The 20,942-nt window shown below is 38.5% G+C and overlaps 1 protein-coding gene across 1 annotated transcript in view; it reads left to right on the top strand.

Annotated features, from left to right (window-relative positions):
- fam117bb (family with sequence similarity 117 member Bb) overlaps window positions 1-20,942 on the top strand; it is a 59,338-nt gene that overhangs the window by 13,917 nt on the left and 24,479 nt on the right. Inside the window, exon 3 of the mRNA XM_055215366.2 lies at window positions 19,173-19,265. Within this exon, the coding sequence (XP_055071341.2) occupies window positions 19,173-19,265 (93 nt within the window). The remainder of the gene's footprint in view (window positions 1-19,172; window positions 19,266-20,942) is intronic.

Here is a 20,942-nt window from a genome sequence, read left to right as displayed (position 1 = left end):
CTGTAGCACGCACCTGATTCTGACAGCAAGATAAATTTAGCCCACTGCTTGTCAAACCAACAAGTATCAAAATGAAATCAAATAAATCCAATCAGTCTGTGTTCAGCTTTTTTCACATTGTGAATAATGACATAATTGCACCAATCTAAACAGTATGGATAAGTTCAGGACAAACACTTTTCAAAACAAATTCAGACTTTTACTTTGTGGTAAGAGCCTACGCCACCCAAATGTGTTCTCACATGCACATGCTTGTCTTTGTTTGTGAACATCTATTAACATCCATTACTGTGCAATTTTAATGTTGTTTACCAGAAGGTCCAGACTAACTTTGTGTACATGTAAATTTAGTACTGCCTGACATTTGTAGCTATACAAAATAAGAGTGGGCTGATGTGAAAGACAGATTTATTATGCATGAAAAAAGGGAGATCAGGGGTTGGAGAGCAGTTAGCCAGATAAATTTTCCATTCGAGAGAGAGAGAGAGAGAGAGAGAGAGAGAGAGAGAGAGAGAGAGAGAGAGAGAGAAAAGGAGGAAGCCTCTCCCTGGTTTGTTGAGAGATGAGGGGAAACTGCGGCATATTTTTGGTTAAGGCAGATCGTCCACCATAAAACCACATTCTTTCCTGAAGCTGCCTTATTTTTCCAACATTCCACGGCCACAAATTTAAAAAAATGAAAAGTTTGGCATTTGCTTTGTTTACCACACCATTCAAAAGGTATGACTTACCTTACATAAACACTAAGAGAAAATGGGATATAAGGCTGTTGAGAAAAAAATGGCATAAAAAATTTCAGCTTGCTGTTTGGCCCTTATTTGCACAAATTCAGTCCTGCCATTATTATAGCATCACAGATTATAACTCTTGGAGGCTATTTCGTCTTATCAAAGCCTAAACGTCTGTGTATTTTTCCTATGGAGGTCACAGACCCTCCACCCAGCTTCTTCTCTCAGCAACATGCCTGGCTCACAGTAAGCGCAAAGGGAACTTGGCGAGTTGGAGCCGAATGTGGAATTTGGATGACATTTGTAGTGCTCGCTCTTTTTCTCTGGACCGCCACGCCAAAATAACCAGATCTTGGATCCGAACAACGGTGTCAGTTGCCAAGGAGCTGAGCTCACACCTAGTGACCAAACAACAACATGAAATGAAGCTTTTTGCTGCTCTCCCTGCCTCCTGTGCAGAGTAGAGAAATATGCAGCCCCACACACTGCCTCAATGAATACGCTCTGTGTGAATCTGTATACACCAGCTGTAACAGATTTATAGCCAATGCAAGTTAAATCCAGTGCGTGATGTTCTGCGTTGTGTTTTGTAGCGGTTTTGTACTTGTATGGGCTACGTGGACACACATATGCTAGCTGCTAGATCCAGGGCTGTAGGTTATGTTTCATGCTTTGTCAGGTGCCCTGAGAAAGTCATGGGAGGGAAAATTGAGACGAGTTCTACATAAGCCTTCTGTCACGGCGCATCATAATCGTAATAATAACGTAACCTGATCAGACATGCACGATAAGCTGCGTGCACAATACGTTGGACATTAAACTTCCTCATTTAAGATCAATGAATGCTTAAATTACACCAGTTCACACCCTTTGGAAAGAACCCAGATCATTGAAATAAAATGTATTAAATGTTTTTAGCATTTTATACACAAAAACATATTTCTTATAGTGCTACGTTGCCATCAAGTTTGTTTTTGATTGGACAACTACTATTTTTTTTCTCCTTAAAGGCGAAATAATTAACTTTAAAGAGTAGTGGAGTCCAAACCAAAACTATAACATTGTGTCCCAACTAGACACGACGCGATATGATTCCAGCGATAGGCAATTTGTCTGTACGTACTGAATGCGAAAAAGGGGCGTGATGCAAAACACAGCCAATAAAAACATGTGCGCAGAAGCTGAATAGCCCACACAATCAAAAATATATTAGTATATGTTAATGATATGCAAAAGGTATAAACCCCAAAGTAAACGATGACAAGAGTTATCGTTTCCAACTTAAATCTCTTTTTTTGGACTACAACAAACACATGGATTGTAGGCAACAGTTTACTTCCTGGGATTGTTGACGTAGAGAAGACAGACATTATCATAATTCTTCCTGCTTGGACTCACAGCCTGTAAGTTAACTCCTGTTAGCATTGCATTGTGACCGAATCTTTTAAACATGGTAAGGAGCATTTGTCAGCTGACGTCAGAGGTATTCAGGCCAATCACAACGTACAGATTAGCTGGCCAATCAGGGACACAGCACTTTTTAGATTTGATGAGTTTTGAAAAATCTTCTTTTATTTTTCTTTAATTGCTAGTCCGGGTTTGGTTGAAAGCTACAGTTTGTCCGGTTAGAACAAGTATGTCTCACTCAAAATATTCAAATCGTTGACTTTATTAAATGTGCATAGATGTGTGGTTAGTATACGCACCGTCTATAAATAAGTAGAATTGATTCAAATCAAAGGAGGTTTTAAAGACACTCTAAGCGAATCTGTGTGACGTTACTTTTTGTTGATGTTTGAACTGTTTTCAAACAAACGGAGCGTAGCTAACTCCCCCCCCCCCCCCTCCGTGCTTTCATGAACGTGCCCAACCCCCACCCCCAAATCCTTCTTGTCGTTTATTGGCTGGAAGACTTTGTTATCGTTTCTGGTGGTAGGTTTGGTCACTTTGTTTTTATTGCAGTTTGTGGAGCCTAGGCTGTCTACAGAGATCGCGTTTTTTTACAGTTTGATCAGTGGACAGGCAGCAAGCAAATAGTGAGGAGATGTTTGCTGTATGTAACAAAAAATGTTTTGTGGTCTAAAACGCGTGAATTCGCTTAGAGCACCTTTAAACTATAACTATTTACACTCTTCGGCCGATCTCCTTTCCCGTTATCATTTACCTGCTCTATTCTCCAACACTTGGCGGACTCTAGCGGAAAGTTTTGGAACAGTCCATTTCGCACTGAATGACAGGGGTGACCGGAATAGTCCATTTATTAAAGGTGACACTTTTCTACAAGTTTTGTACAAAATCAATGCGTTTGAGGAAAGCAGTATATCTGAAGCTACAAAAATGTACAGTTTGTGGAAAATAATGTGTTTTTTTAACCATAAACCATGTGAACACATTGTATTATACCAAATACACAAAATAATGTTGTATTTAGCAATGAAATAGGTGCACTTTAACATTCATAATGCCCAGAACTTTCATTGAATTAGATCTCTGTATACGCTGAACTGTGAGTCGTGACATCTCAGAAGTTGAATCTGTTTGTAAAACAGAATCCACTGTCGCGGCTTTGCATTAGGACCAAAACCCTGATTAACACGGAAAAGATACCCTTTATCGCCTGTCATGGCGTTACGTCATGTGTAGTTAGGACACGGTGTAAGGATGATAAAACAGAGGAACTAAACAAATTGGATAACTTCAGAGTAGGGCTGCACAGTATTGTGAAAAAACTGGCATTGTGACGTTTTGTTTCCCATGATTTGCATTGTTATATGGAAAATGCATAATGAATTCACCGGATGACTTAAATAGCTCTATTTGAGAATGTACTAACTAATTGTATAACCAATATCCCATAGATTAAATGACTAAATATCAGACATCTTTTCTTTTTGGTAGTTTACTATGGTTCACATTCTGTGATATTGTGCAGCACTATTTCTTTCCAAACATAAACATCTGATAGAAATCTATTAGAAATTCAAAGGGTTTGCACATTTAAAATGTGAAGCTTCAGTGCACAATAAAGAGCCTTACACTAAACGTTATCACTGTTGGTGTGTTCTGTTATCTTCATAGTTTTTGTTCTTGATGTGAATGGGCCTTGAGAGAGTAAAGTTAGTAAAGTTAGTTAAAAGTAAAGTTTAGGAAGCATTAATATTAGTGCTTCTCATCAGTAGAGTAAACATAAACTCCTCAATATTAAACTTTGGTACGTAACTCGTATCAAAACATTTGTGCTGCAGAGATGACTGATAGCTCAGATTGGCTTATGGAGGAGAAGTGTGTAGACTGGATAACAGAACTAGTGATAAAATGTCATTGTTTTGCACTTAAGGAGGGACCCAGGCCATATTTAGAGAATTAAACTTGGACTGCGTCCAAATACTTACGGTCTTTGCACTTGACCACTTGAATACTTTCATGACGTATTTCCTGTATTTTGACCAAGTGTTCTAGTGGGTGTGAAGATCCCAAGCGTGCATGTAAAAATTATTCACCTGATGGGACACACTAAGCAAGTGTTAAAATGTCAATCCATGTAATGGCAGCAATTTGCAACAAAACATATTAAATTTTTATTTAGGCTACTTAAAAATATATTTTTAAGGTTTTCTTTAAATAAAATGAACACATAAACAAATTAATAAATAAATTAATGAACATTTAAAGAATATTATCAACACTTTTCTGAAACTTTCAGAAGCAGAATTCTTTCCACCTGTAAAAAACTCCACATTTTTTTGCATGTAACTTTATTGAAGTTTATTGTTTATATAGTAGTCCCTGAATAAACGACACCATTAATGTTGTTTTAATGCTATACAAGTAGTTACAGATGTTTTACAAAATACATAACAATGTTTGCACCAATGAAATGTGGAACACTTTCTGTTTTACTACCAAAATACACTCTTGTGTGTGTTAATGTTTTACACATCTTTGTGCGTTAAGCTTTTAACACATTATGTGTAATTTTAACACATTATGTGTCATTTTGTGTTGATTTTGTGTTAAACACAAAATGTGTTGTTTCAATAATAACACAGTGATGGGTGAATTCTGGGACAACACATTTAGTGTGTCGTCCCAGAATCAACACTAATGTGTTGGTTTTTTTACACATTCGTTCTAAGAGTGTATGTAAAATCCATTTATTGACTTACAATTAAAAGTTTCCACGACATCTTGCGAGATTTGGGCACGTCTTATGATTTACATCCTGAACGTGATGCATGATGGGATACGCTTAGCCTTGAATACCGCTTCGCAGCGGTATTCAAGAAAGTGTGGGTTTAGTGTGCGTTAAGGGCACTGCACTTTGCAAGTTTTAAGACATGGGACAGTCTTGCGCACCTATTTCCTGTCGCGTGCACGCGCTCTCAAGTGGTCAAGATTGCTAGTGGGGGTATTTGGACGCAGCCAGAGTGTTATTAGTACTTAGGACACTAGAACCCCATTTACACAGCACGTTGAACCCAGAAAATTGTCAGCGTGTCTTCTGTGTGAACGCAAACGTTTCGTAATTAATTCTGTGACCTAATAAAATTGGTATAGCTTTTCCTTAATGCGTCCTGTGTGAACAAAAGCAGAAACAATGCTGTAAAGGGTGTGTTGTAATAAGGGTGCGTGTGCTATCATCACAACAAGTTATCGTTCAGCTTGACACAGGGGTTTTAAATGCAGATTAACTTTCATGAAGAGAAATGTCTGCAAACTGGAATGACTATTACTATCTGTGCTGAAACAGATCATTCGCCAACATAATACTGTAGAACAGCAGGTCATACGCTAGTTTATAATCTTATAAACAAAAATGCACATGTGTGGTTTTTCTCAAAAGAAATTGCAGATAATAAGCCATCTTAAATCCACCAAGTGCATAACTGCAAACAGTTATTTTTTCCCAAGTGTCTTTGCAGGATGCTTGTGAACTCATGCACAGATTTTGGAAAATCATTGGCAATGTGAGTGAACCAGAATCAAACGATGTCCATTGTTTTTCAGACAAACACATTTTCGGATATTTTAGAAAATATTTTAGATTTTTCTGTTGATTAAATGTAATGTTACAGGGTCCAGCAATAGTCCACGACCTTCAAGTCCAAAAAAGTGCGTCCATCCTTCACAAATTAAATCCAAACGGCTCCAGGATGATAAACAAAGGTCTTCTGTGGGTAATCCGTGCGGTGTTGTTGTAGAAATATCCATATTTAAAATGTTATTAACGTAATTTACTACCTTCCGGTAGCGCCGCCATCTTAGACTCAGGAGAGAGTATTAGCGTAGTGTACGCACTTTTCTTAGTGACGTATGACAAATTCGGAGGGCGGGGGGACAGTGCAGCAGCAGAGAAACTATGTACGCTGCGTAAGCTCTCATCCTGAATGCGGATGACTCCATGATGGCGGCGCTACCGGAAGGAAGTTAGTTACATTAATAACATTTTAAATATGGATATTTCTACAACAACACCGCACGGATTACCCACAGAAGACCTTTGTTTATCATCCTGGATCCGTTTGGATTTAATTTGTGAAGGATGGACGCACTTTTTTTGGACTTGAAGGTCGTGGACTATTGCTGGACCCCGTAACATTACATTTAATCAACAGAAAGATCTAAAATATTTTCTAAAATATCCGAAAATGTGTTTGTCTGAAAAACGATGGACATATGCAACTCGGACAGATTGGGGGTGAGTAAATCATGGGTTTAATATCGTTTTTGCCCGAACTATCCCTTTAAGCAACTTTACCACACCCTAGCAGCCACCCATAATGCCAAAAAGTTTCGAACGGACAAGCACCACTTGCATTTTCAGAGATTTCACTTATATGGCGACCACCCACAACTAGATGTTTGTTGTAATGTGTGTGGAATGCTTGTACTACCAGCGAGGGATCGGTTTATAAAGATAAATGTGTGCACATGAATACCTCTTCCAAGTGTGCATAAAGGCGACATTTTGCAATAACTGTGGTTTTGTTAAGTATGACTAACCAGTCTCATTTTATGCAGTTGTAGCCAAACTGACGATCTGTGCTGTTGTCAGGGATCTTTCCATTCATAACCTGTACCTGCGGAAAACAAACATTAACCTTTAACAAGTGCAGCAGTCCATCCGTAGCCTTGCACACATTTGGCCAACAAGCCTTAGACACCATGGCAGCTTTGTTACTTTTTAACAAGAAAGTGGAAAAGGTAATAATAGGTTTAAAAAAAATTAAATTTGTGCTAAATTTATCTTTCAGTAAAAGGTCTTAAGTGTCAGTCCAGTGGAACGAGATACACTAGATAACAGTTTGTCTTAGAGGAATTCATGGCTTGTGTAGAGCTCTCAAAGTGTTACAGAAAAGCTTAGCTGGCAGATTATCTAGACAGTGATGACCGTTCTCGTGAGGACCTGAAACTGACTTGTATCTAGATTTTTATATGCAGTGTCCCCATAAGTTTAAACAAGTAATCCACTAGTCACAAGGTAATTTTTATGAAATCCCTCACTGGTTCACACATATAAACCACAAGTAAAGTTCACTAATTAAAAAAAAAAATATATATTCACTCTCAGGTTGTTCCAAACCTGTTGAGATTTCTTTGGAAGATAAACACAAAGGGATTTATTTATAATCAAGCAGGAAACATAAGCACTTTTGATTTTCATAGTAAGAAGAAAAATACTATGGAAGTCAGCCCTGCTGAAAAAAAACAATAAAACCATTACAGAAAATTCTAATGGTTTCCATTAAAATACCAATAGGAACCATTAGCTTTTATAATTAAAACCACTACACTGTAGTGTGTTTTTGGCCATATTCCATTAGAAACAATACATAGAACCAATACAGACCATTAGAGACCAACAAAGACCAACACAATGTAGTGTGTTTTGGGCCATAGTCCATTAGAACCAATAAAATTCCCAATAAAACCAATAGAATTTCTGTGATGGTGCCTATTGTTTTTTTTAGCAGGGAGTGGTGCTCAAAAACTGTTTGGTTAAAGACGTTGCTCAAAATATTTTACTTTGTATTAAGCAGAACAAAGAAATGTATACAGGTTTGTTATATCTTAAGGGTAAGTAAATGATCACAGATTTATTATTTTTTGGTGAACTATTCCTTTAACCAATAATGACAACCAGATAGAATAGTCTAAATATTTAAATATGATTGAACAAAACACGTTTTATTTTGTTTCAAAATGACGCGTGGTTTGATAATTATGCAGTGACATTGATACATTTTTATCTGTTGCTAGGTGTCTAGATACATTGGGCTACTGTAGCATATATATGATAACTGGTACTTTAAGCCCTCAGAGCCCAGAGTTGGGCAGGAAATGCAAATAGTATGTGTTTTACACAGTGGATTTGGGGTTTTCCCTTCTTCTGCACCAGTGTTCAGATCTGTTTGTTTGTTTTTCGTCTGAACTTTGTTTGTATTTCTTCACTTGAGGTATTGTTCATTCCCACCAGCGTATGTTTTTTTGCATTTTCCATGGTCTGCCAAATACTAGTGACTCCTCATGAGATTCCACTGGCTGACTGGGGTTACATCACACACCCAGGGACTCCACTCATGACCCATGCTTCAAAGCGAGTCCAAACACAGCGCTCCTCTCTTCATAAAGAGCTTTTTGTTTCTCTGGTAATCTACTCTGAGCATTGGAAATACTGTAACTTCAACCCACACACACACACACACACACACACACACACACACACACACACACACACACACACACACACACACACACACACACACACATTGAAGCCTGATCCAGAAAACCAGACTTGTGGTTCCCTGGTTTCCTTACAAACTTTTGCCCTAGTAACTGTGGTTTTCACCAAAATACTATAGTTGCTACATTCAGTGTCGTAAAAGTGTGGTGACTTAGTATTAGCCACAACTGTCACTGTAATTAACAAACATTTTTAGTTAAACAAAATGATTTTTTTGTAGGAGTCCCAAAATGAAAAGAGATAATTATGATTTTGCAATAAAAGTGAAGGATTGTTTTGCATCTGATGGTAATGGGTAATTGCAAGATATGTTAATAAAAAGTATGATTCTAAATGATTCATTTATGTTTTATGATGTTTAAGTTTAAAGGGAAATTTAATCGAAAGAAACATGAATCTTTATTGAAAGTGGGTCATATCTGTAGTCAAAATGTAACATAAATTTGAATTTTGTGCCTATTTGATTGAGAAAAGCCAGGATGTGACTTTAGAGCACATTTGTATGGAAAACTACAACTCCCACAATGCACAGCTCTGCAAGCCACTTCCATTAAAGGAATAGTCTATCCTTTTTACATATTAAACTATGTTATTACCTTAACGAAGAAGAGTTGATACATCCCTCTTAGGGATGCTCATATCAGTTAATTTTCCCGACCGACAACCGTAGCTTCTAAACCGAACATTAACCGTTAACTTCTAAGATTTTAATATGAAATTGTCATTGAGTAAAAATTCAGTTGACGGTTGTCTGTGAACTAGTAAAAACAAAACATTTAATTTGAACGTGCAAACAGCAGCGACAGATCAACAACAGAACCAGGATTCATACATTATCAGATATTCACGCAACATTACCTTATTAAAAAGCACGCGATTGGTCCAGAGGATTAATATCCAAAAAGGGCAGATTGTCTCAGTTTCATCTACCACAGTGGTCATTTCTAAAGCAGGATGCTTTTCAGAAAGTTTTGCTTTTGCGTCGTCTTTCTCCGTTTGTGCAAAAAGAGAGATGTTTATGGACAGGGTCAGAGGCCATCAGCGAACGTCTGTCCAGATGTGCGCGAGACGGACCGTGTCATCTTGCGCGGACACGCGCGCGTCTCCGTTCAGCTTCCAAACACGCATACAAATGATTTCTCATACAAATGATTACTTTATCAGACCGTCATTTACAGGACATTCACAAATTAAAGATAGAAAAAGTGGCGAAATGTCTGTCGGCTCATGACGACACGCACCATGTATTAACAAATATTTTTTTATTTTAACTGATAATGTTAATTGGTCTTAAATTCTTACCTTCGGTTAACGGTTAAACGGTCAATGTGAGCATCCCTAATCCCTCTATCATCTTAGTGCATGCACGTGAACGCTTTGGAGCGCGGCAACACTTTGATAGCATTTAGCTTAGCCCCATTCATTCAATGGTACCAAACAGAGATAAAGTTAGAAGTGACCAAACACATCAACGTTTTTCCTATTTAAGACGAGTAGTTATACGAGCAAGTATGAAACGTAGCGCTTTTCTAAGCGGATTTAAAAGGGTAACTATATTGTAATGGCGGAATAGCACTTTTGGGAGTACTTCGACTCTGCGCAGTAACACTCTCCATCTCTCTCTCCCTCTCATTATGAGAGGGAGAAGGGGAGCGGATTTTTCAGGCGAGACAAAGTTATTATAAATTATATATAAAATATAGTTCCTCTTTTAAATCCGTTAAGAAAAGCGCTACGTTTTATTTTGAGGCACCATACTTGCTCGTATAACTACTCGTCTTAAATAGGAAAAACGTTGATGTGTTTGGTCACTTCTAATTTTATCTCTGTTTGGTACCATTGAATGAATGGGGCTAAGCTAAATGCTATCAAAGTGTCGCCGCGCGCCACAGCGCTTACGTGCATGCACTAAGATGACAGAGGGATGCATCAACTCAGTTAACGTAATAACATAGCTCAACATGGAAAAAGGATAGACTATTCCTTTAATCGGAACACCGCTCAGATATGCTATTGTGTACATAAATGCCACATTAGTATAACACAGAAACTCACTTTATAGTCATTCAACAAACAAACGTCCATATTCTGATCTGATGCGGAAATGTTATACAGAAAGCACACAGCGAGAGTACAGCCACTACTAGTCCGTCCAAACTCGTATACTCCACAGACGCGCTGGCTCAGCGCTTGTGCTCGTAAGCTAAAACACGTCTGTGAAATGAACACACGCAAAGTAATGTTACATCTTGCCCGGGACCATCCACCAAACAAACGTCCATATCCTGATCTGATGTGGAAATGTTATACAGAAAGCATACAGGCACTACTAGTCCATCCCAGCTCTAGCCAGTCCGGGCTTCTTTACGCAGCAGAGGCCAAGGGATGCGGAGTCTTCCCCGGGCTCCTCTATGCAGCCAAGCCCAGGCTCCGGCCTACTCCTCTGGCTTCTGTTCCTTCATCTGCCTCAGTGTTTTGCTGTATTGTGGCATCACGCTTGCGAAATCACCCTATTTCATATCATATCAATTACCTTCCGCTATTATTGTGACATGAAGTCTGGCTTGCTCCACAACGTCTGCTAGCTTAGCATAAAAATGGCGGCTAGTCGTTTTTTCGTATGTGTTTGTATATTTTTCGTAAGTCCCACCCACTGAACTGTAATAGGTCTTTAGTGTGAGTGGGTCCCACCCATAGCCCCCACCTTGGAAAATGAGGACTAAGTGTCTGTAGTCTTTCACCCTCGACAAAGATACAGCAGTTCCTTCTTTCAATGACGCAAAATTAAGATTTTTACATAATTGAAAGAAGGAAGTCCAACACTGAAATCTGTATTTCTCCTGTCTCAGGGGAAACTGAGGGAATGATGCACGACCATTCAAAAACATGACTGGGGTTCTAACGATACAAAGCTTAATGCAAATCGGTGAAGTGTCACTTTAAAGAAAAGATAAAAGACCTTTTGTAATATTATGTTTTGTTATGTTTTGTTTATTTTGGAAAAAAAATTGCTTGCCTGTATCTTGAAGTGCATCTATTTTATTGCTCAAAAACAACGCTATTTTGTGTATTTGGTATAATACAATGTGCTTCCGGTGTTTATGGTTAAAAACACATTATTTTCCACATACCGTACATTTTTGTAGCTCCAGATTTCACTCTCTTCCTGAAACGCACAAAACTCATCAATTTGAAAAGCCCTGTGTTCTTGATTGGCCAGCTAATCTGTACATTGTGATTGGCCTGAATACCTCTGATGTCAGCCGAAAATGTGATGCTCCAATGCTAACAGGAGTTAACTTACAGGCTGTGAGTCCAAGCAGGAGGAATTATGATAATGTTGGTCTTGTCTACATCACCAATCCCAGGTAGTAAACTGTTGCCTACAATCCGTGTCTTTGTTTTAGTCCAAGAAAAGAGATTTACGTTGGAAACGATAACTCGCGTCATTGTTTACTTTGGGCTATGTACCTTTTGCATATCGTTAACATGTACTAATACACACTTACACACCAAAACAAATGTAAAATTGTGAATCGGACCATTGGTGCTCTTTGATTGGTTATGCATTGTTTTAGCAGCGCAAAGGTCATGGGTTCGACCCCCAGGAAAGAAACGCACATACTAAATTATGTTTGAATTGAATGCACATTAAAAGTTGCTTGGATAAAAGCGATTATAATGTGTAAATGTATTAAAGTTAAAGGGGACATATTTTGCAAAATCCACTTTTACAAGGTGTAAAAGTTGACTTAAATGTTTGTTGGCAGTGTGTGAACACAACAACCCTACATAAAAAATTAACTTTCTACTTCTTTTTAAAGACTCATTAAACCAAAGCAGTGTCATTAGACATGCTGTTTTAATTCTCTTGTTAATGTGATGTCACAAAAACAAAGTCCCGCCCACGGCCACTGACTGACGGGTTTATTTTACCCCAAAGCTTTTATATATGTGTTTATTAGCACATTGTAGAACTAATGCAGCTAAAGATACTATTATCTCAGACTGTATTCACAGGAATCTGATCTAATTTTAACAAAAGTGCTTGCTGTCTGTTGCGGGAGCGAGGAGCAGCAGCTCATTTTCATTTAAAAGTACAGACATGAAAACAGCCTGTTTTTGCTCCCACCCAAACAGAGGCATTTTGGACATGCTATAACAAATGATCTGTGGCGTATTTTGAGCTGAAACTTCACAGACACATTCTAGGCACACCTGAAACTTTTTTTACAAAATGTAATACTGGACATAATATGTATCCTTTAATGCTACAGTACATTTTTGTAATGAGACTCGTGCTTTTGTAAACGTTTGGGTGCAGAAATGTTAAATCTCGGGTTGAGATTTGCAAAAAGACGAGGGATACCATATCGTCTTTACATGCCTAATACAAAGCACAAACCTCTGAAATGAACTTATAAATTATTTATGTATCTGAAAACAAGAGTATCACAGACACACACTTTGTATATCGTCCTGGCAGGGCCGAGCAGACAGATGCTCCCCCTCCACAGCAGAGAGACGCCCTGTGCAGCGTCCACAGCTGCTAAACAGAGCAGTGTTTGTGTGCAGCCGGGTCGCTCTGCTGGAAATCTTAAACTGCTGGGAAGAAGGAAGTAATCCTGGCAGTTGGCTGCAGCTCTGAGAGCGAGTCAGGAGCTGGGCGGCCCAGTCCTGCACCCAGCACAACAGAATCAGTCACGGAGCGCAGCTGAAAGACGACACACACGCTTACAGGAGCTGCCTTCCAAGTTAGAGAGAGACTGTTTATTATCTTTCTCAAAGCAGTTTAGTGTGCGATTAGGTCAGGCCGTCACAGGTCAGACTGAAGTCGGTCAGAACTTATGGTGGGTAAGTGTTCGGTGACTGCAAAAATTACCATGAACTAGATGGTAATGTTTTTCATCTTAATCTCAATTGTTAAAGTGGATGTCTGCACAGGACAGTCATTTGGATCGGTTGGTTTCCAATTTTTCGATGTGGTGCTGGATGGCCCCGCCCACTGTGAAATGTCATCCAGTTCACATAGGTTACTGTATTTGTTAGACCACAGTAAGTGCGTTTACCTGCACTTTAAAAGTTTGATTTCAATCGGACTATGGTAATAATTTGATTTTAAAATGTGCCTGCGTAATCAAATCGCATTGTGTTTCACATTCAATGTGGAAAGGCAAACTGCTTATTGCTTAAAGCTTGAAAACAGTGTTTAGAGTGTGTCCAAACACACGTACAAAAGAAAAGAGGAAGCCTGTAGAGAACATGAAAGAGAGAAGGAGGTAGAAAAACAGAAATGTATTATGAGATGAAGAGGAGAAGGAAGAGATGAAGAATAGAGGGATCAAGCAGAGATGAGTGTGAGGAAACAAGTAGAACAATGACAGGAGAATCAAATGCATGGATTAATAAAAAAGAAAGGATTTTTGACGAGTAAATATTAGGAAGGGGTGAAAGAGAGGGATTGCCGAACACAGAAGGGATTTTTTCAGCATTACTCAGAGCGGTTCACAGGGCATGAAGTTAATTAAGAAGAGAAACTTTATCCTACTGGTTTATTTATCCACCTCTCTATATATATCCCTCTCTTTGTCTCAATGAGCCTTTTACACAACAGACAAAAATGGGAATTGTTTATGTATATTCGCTGTTTGCTGCATGACAACAATGTTTAGGTCCTGAAAATGCACTTTTGAAAATGTGTTTCAAAGTGCACGTTTTTGAAAATGACGCAGTTATTGTTTCTGTGTAAACGACGTAAGGACACATAATGGGTTATGTGCATGCGTTTTACGTGTTTACAGCCATAAGAACAATAGTAGTAAACTAACCTCATCATCCGTCTAGACCAGTGCTTCCCAATCCTAGTCCTCGAGAAGAGGAAAAAAATTAGATGTCTCCTTATTTAAAGGGACACTCCACTTTTTTTGAAAATAGGCTAATTTTCCAGCTTCCCTAGAGTTAAACATTTGTTTTTTATCGTTTTGGAATCCATTCAGCCGATCTCTGGATCTGGGGCTACCACTTTTAGCATAGCTTAGCATGATTCATTGAATCTAATTAGACCATTAGCATTGCGCTAAAAAATAACCAGTGTTTCAATATTTTTCCTATTTAAAATTTGACTCTTCTGTAGTTACTTTGTGTACTAAGACGTACACACAGACCAGTTTTAAATAAGTAAAATATTGAAACTCTTTGGTTATTTTTTAGTGCCATGCTAAATGGTGTGACAGATCGCAAAACTCACAGTTCGTATCACATTTTGTTTTTGTGGCATAGTTCGGATAATTTTTCGGATCAGCAAAAAAAGGGGTGGGAAAATCTGATAAAGAAATCTAATAAAGAATTTACAAACATTTATAAAAAAGAACAAAGTTGCACATTAAGTAAGGTCTAAAATTAGCATTAGGTACAGAAATCGAATAAAATGAATAATCTTTATTTTATAAATTAAATATAATTATAATATTTTTTAGAGCTACAGAATTGATTTTCTCTTTGTCTTGGGTTGTTTAATTAACATTAATGACACAGACATAAGTAGGTTAATTGAGGTTACTATCTCTTTAAGATAAGCACAGACTGATTTCTGTCTAATCTTTACATAAACAAGACATAAACAAATGTTTTTATTAGAGAAAGTATACTGTGAAAATCATTTTGTTTGTATGTGCCCTGTTAAGAACAGAAAGATTTTATTTTTTCGCTTGCTTTTGGAAATGCGTCTCTCTGTGTATGGACTTTTGAGTGCACTTAAATGCACACACACAGACGGAGGGCAAATTCCAAACGGTGCAGCATAAACAGTCGCTCCACATAAAAACGTTAAGTTGTTTTTCAGTGCTCTATTCGGCAAATGCATTTTAATGGACTACAGTATGAGACACCGTAGCGCAACTCTCGCTATAGTTTAGGACCATGAAGAGTTCTGATCTTTGAAGGACATAGTGATCATCACGTCTGACTGGAGCTGAACCAGACACATTCGACCGCATGTGCATCTGTGCGTACAGTAAACTGCTTACTTTAGCACCTTTTTGCCGTTAAAATGTTTTAAATCACTTGAATGTTAACATTTGCAAGCCTTTGAAACACGTGCAAATTCTAAACATTCCCTATTTAAATTTGCGTATTAATCCGCAAATCGCATGTGAGCCGAACCGCGGATCAACTGCGATCCTTCACACCACTAGTGCTCATTGCTTTTACCATCTTGATTGTTTGCATTCATCAGTCTGTAAAAAAATGTATGGGCACAAGAGCATAGTGCTTCTTTCCAAAGTAACATCGCCAACTACTGGCCAAGCATGCATAATACGGTGTTTCTCATTTTTGCAGATCCCTGTTAACAGAAATCATTTTGACAACGTTTGACAACATCTGTTTCATGTCTTCTTTGCTTGAATGTTTAAATTGGCAAGGCCTTAAAACACCTGCAAATGATAAACTTTTGTGACGGTGCAGCACTGGCCAGATCAGGCAAGCGACAGTTCTGTCAACTGTCCCGAGCATCGTCCAGGAAAATTTGACAATTTTGAGATTTTTTTCTTGCACTGGTGATTTGTGCAACAACAAAACCAGTAATATTTTAAAGCAAGAAAATTTGAATGTTTTCGATATGTCACGGTTTCCCTTAGATCATACTGTCTTGTTATTGTATAATAGTGTTGTCTTGTCAGCTGATGTTTAGTGTTTGTTTAAGAAGATTGTGAATCAGAGCACATGCAATCTTTAACATGTCGAGAGACAGAGCCTCGGGCTGAGCAGCTCAAAAGGAAGAGAGGTGGGGACTGGTTTCTCTGCATGTTTGTTTTCAAGGCTAACAGGAAGTGTGTCAGTCTGTTGCCATGATGAATTGACCTGCTAATTAATAGTGTGTGTAAGAATTCAAACCTCAAATCAAATCTACATATCTGTTTATCATCAGTACAATTTGACACGAGAATGCCTAAGAACAGCAGAACGTAATTGAAACATGCCAAGTGGAATTTAATAGTATGATGCAAGTGCAATAAAAGTGGAAAATAAGATTAGTCCTGCTAAAAGTACTTTTAATTGGCTGTAGTTTGACAGCTAATGCCCTGGGCTTTTTCTAAAGTAACAGGTTTTATTATCCTGTAATGCATTATACAATTTTGGCTCACACATTTGAGTGACTGAGAGAAATTACTTTTCCATACCTCTAAATATATGATCACACCTCAGGTACCTGTCAGAAATCCTCCACCCCTGTTTTCATCATAACTCTCTTAGGGTATAGATGTGGTTTATTAAATATGCTTTGCACGATCCAAATAAGTGTGGCTCTCCGGTAATACTTTTATAAAACGTACATTTCTGTTTGCGATGGTAAAAATTTTTATAGCATTAAATAACTAACTGAAAACAAACTTATTTTAAAAAACACTTGAATTTACATCAGCGTGATAAAAACTACAGTAAATGACTGAACCAGCTTCGAAAAAAAGATAATTGAAGTGTAATTAAATTGTTTGTTGGTCTCAAGTCCCATTGAATAACATGAGGAGGCGGGTTTATGACCTATACTGGGACCAGTCACTGGGGGGCGATCGAGACGTTTTGGCTTCACTTTTCAGGGCTTGTGCGGCACCCTTGATTGCAACCAACAACTTTTGAAACGCATAGAGAAGCTACTGTAGGCACCACAGGACGAACATGTCATCATCGGAGACAACTTCGTTAACAAAGTTTGTCCGTTAAGGGCTTCTGTAGAAACATGGCGGCACAAAATGGCGACTTGCATGAAAGGGGACCCTCAGTGTATATAGATACAAACATCTCATAATAAGGTAATAAAAACAATACAGGTCATTATGTAAGGTCTTTATACACCACTGATAATATAGTTATGTATATTACATTGTATTTCTGTCAAGAGATCCTTTTAAAAGTTACACAGTGCACCTTTAAGTTGATTGTGGTTGTATATACTAAGTATGTGACCCTGTTTGAGAAATTCGGGCTAAAGTCTCATAATATAATTATGAGATTCAGAACGTCAGTTTGTTTCAATCGTTGATTTCACATTTCAATCTTTGACATGACAGTCAATTAAAAAAAATATCAAGGTTTTATTTTTTGACAGATACATTATGTAGGATGATTTTATGTAGTAAATCACAAAATGTGACTTTAGCTTGATAAGCTTGGTTTCACAGTCTGGGTAACCTATACTCAGAGATGAGTGATTTCCCACACCTGCCAGGCTGCTGTTTGACCTAGACTACTGGTTGTAACAGCTGTATGTGTGACGCGTCTTTTATTACATTCTCAAACTTTACCAACCCCACAAGCACTTCTCAGTTATGTGTTTGCCTCTTTAGAAGTGCTAACGGCATTTCACATGCAAAACGCTGAGTTTTAGCATTGCATGTCATGTAGTTATGGAAGTATGTAGTTCATGTTGGAGGGAAAAGAGGTGTGGTCTTCACTTATGAGGGTATCTAACCAGGTTTTTCCAGTCACTGCTTGTTACCTTGATTGTGGATCCCTTTATGTCAGAATGAGGAATATTAGGGTTCAAACTACAGACTTGCACTATGCATTAGCTATGTTTATTACACAGCTCGTTGGAATGCTTGATTCTTATTGTCCAGTAATGACATTTGCATTAACCGCTCAAACTAATAACATGCGGTAACCCAGATGCTGCAAATCATGTTGACAGCTACAGTTTATTAATATTACACAAAAATTAAATATAAATATGTCTTTTAATGACATATATGACTAATTCAACCAAATAGTGTGTTTGTGACATATTAATGTATTCTCTTATCTTAAAACCTAAAGCAAACAGGTTTTCTTTGCGGCAGGTCTGCATTCATTATTTAATGTCACTTTCTTACCTTACTTATGAGGTAAATAGCCATGTTATAAGCAGGATAATGTGTAGGCAGCTGGTTGTTATCGCGAAATAAGCCCCTTCAGTGTGCTGCTTATACATTAACACTTACATATTAGCATACTATCCTAAAATATGCTTATATAGCACATATAATGAATGACTAATCTGAATATTTGCTGCAAATTTTCATCCATTTTACAGAACTGCCAGAGGTTCCTTAACAAAAATCAACGATAACTTCGCTACAGTAACCATAGTTTAACAAAGATTTTTGTAGTACAACCATGATTTTACAAAACATTTTTTGCCTAAAAACATGCATTTTTTAATAAAATGTTTGTAGTTTTCAAAAGGAAATGCAGCAACAGCAGTCCTGCACCATATATGCTCTTCTACCCTTATATCTATTAACAGCAGTAGCTGTATTCATGCATTTAGGAAGGAAGTTTGCAACAAAAATTGCATCAGTCAAAATCTCTGTAAATATGAGCATTAAGCAGTTGGCTGGCAGGAAACAATTCAAATCTTGATTCCCAGTCCCTTTGTTTGGTTGTGTGTATGAATCTGTGTGTGGGTGGGTGGGTTAAGGGTGATCTCTCCTCCTGTCAGGGGTCTTTTTGTGTGAGATTGTGGTAGACAGACCATTGATGTGGTCTTAAACCATTAGCAGCAGAGAGATTTTATCTGTTTGGCTGTTTTTACCACACAGCAGCACTTTTTGAGTATGCAAAGAGCAGGGTCCAAAATGAACTATATGTTGCACCGACCAATGTAAGGTGAAGTTTTTTTTACACATTCTTGTCTGATGGTCTCTTATGTCTTTCTCTCGCAGACCCCCAGCGCCTGGGCCGATGAATGCGGACAGAAGAAGAGGGGCTGTCACAAACGCTCAGCCTCCTGCGGCAGCACTGACCAGCTTAAAGAGGTCAGGACGCGTTTAGGGTCTGATCTCCTCTCCTCCCCCGTGCTTTGTTCCATTCAGCAGGAGCAGGGATGGGGCTGGACCCCCTCGTTGTCTTTCTCTTTCCCCCGTGTGAGATTGTGGATGAGTAGACGTGGCCACGGGATGTTGGGTGGGGAGGCAGTGTCATTATCATATTATTGGCAGGCTCTAGTGAACCAGAAGCAGCCTTGGTGTCATTTCACGTTACACCCTCCCTTCCTCCTGTGTGTGTGTGTGTGTGTGTGTGTGTGTGTGTGTGTGTGTGTGTGTGTGTGTGTGTGTGTTGCACACTCTTTCTTGCTCGGTCACATCCTCTAGAAACTTCATGAACTGTTTTCCTCTATTCAGCATTTTTTCTTTCTCTCTAACATATCAAGTCTCTCTGCTCTTTGTAGTCATTCTGTCTATACTAGAGATGGGTCAAGATAGTCGTCTTGTTATCCACCAGCAGTTCTTTTTCCCATTTTGTTTCAGCTATCATATTTTTAGCACCCCCACTAAAAAGATCCACTGAAAATGAGTGCAGTTTCTTTCCTGTGTTGACACATTTCCTGTTGAAACAGGACGTTTGGGTGGATTATTTTTTAAATAGCCAATAGGTTTTAGTTATGTCACAGCTGTGATCCATGTTTGCTAAATGGTTGTGGATGGATGGATTGATATATTGAAACTTAGACAGATACTTGGACGGATGGATGGATAGATAGATACTTAGATACTTGGATGGATGGATGGATGGATGGATGGATGGATGGATGGATAGATACTTAGATGGATGGATAGATACTTAGATACTTGGATGGATGGACGGATAGTTGGACGGATGGTCGGATAGATGGATAGATACTTGGATATATGGAAAGATGGATGGATGAATGCATGGATGGATGGACAGTTGGACAGATGGATGGATGATAGATACTTGGTTGGATGGATGGATGGATGGATGAATGGATAGATACTTGGATGAATGGATAGATACTTGGATGGATGAATAGTTGATTGGACATACAGACGGATGGATGGATGGTCGGTCAGATGGATGGACGACAGATGGATACTTGGATGAATGGACAGATGGATGGATAGATACTTGAATAGATACTTGGATAGTTGGTTAGTTGGACATACAGACGGATGGATGGATGGTCGGTCGGATGGACGGACAGACGGATGGATACTTGGATGAATGGACGGATGGATGGATAGATACTTGAAGAGATACTATGATACTTTGGATGGATGGATGGTTGGACAGACAGACGAATGGATAGATGGATGGATGGACGGATAGTTGGATGGATGGATGGACGGATAGTTGGACGGATGGATGGATGGATAGATACTTGGATGGATGGATGGATGGATGAATGGATAGATACTTGGATGGATAAATGGTTGATTGGACATACAGACGTATGGATGGATGGTCGGTCAGATGGATGGACAGACGGATGGTTACTTGGATGAATGGACAGATGGATGGATAGATACTTGAATAGATACTTGGATACGTTGGATGGATGAGTGGATGAATGTATAGATACATGGATAGATGGATGAATGGATGGATGGTTGGACAGATGTGTAGATGGATGGATGGTCTGACAGGCAGATGGATGTATACTTTGATGCATGGATGGATGGATGGATAGATAC

The sequence above is a fragment of the Misgurnus anguillicaudatus genome, chromosome 17, assembly GCF_027580225.2.
Source record: "Misgurnus anguillicaudatus chromosome 17, ASM2758022v2, whole genome shotgun sequence".
Taxonomy (NCBI): Eukaryota; Metazoa; Chordata; class Actinopteri; order Cypriniformes; family Cobitidae; genus Misgurnus; species Misgurnus anguillicaudatus.
Note: the sequence above shows the minus strand (reverse complement) of the source record. Positions and strands in the feature narration are given on the sequence as shown.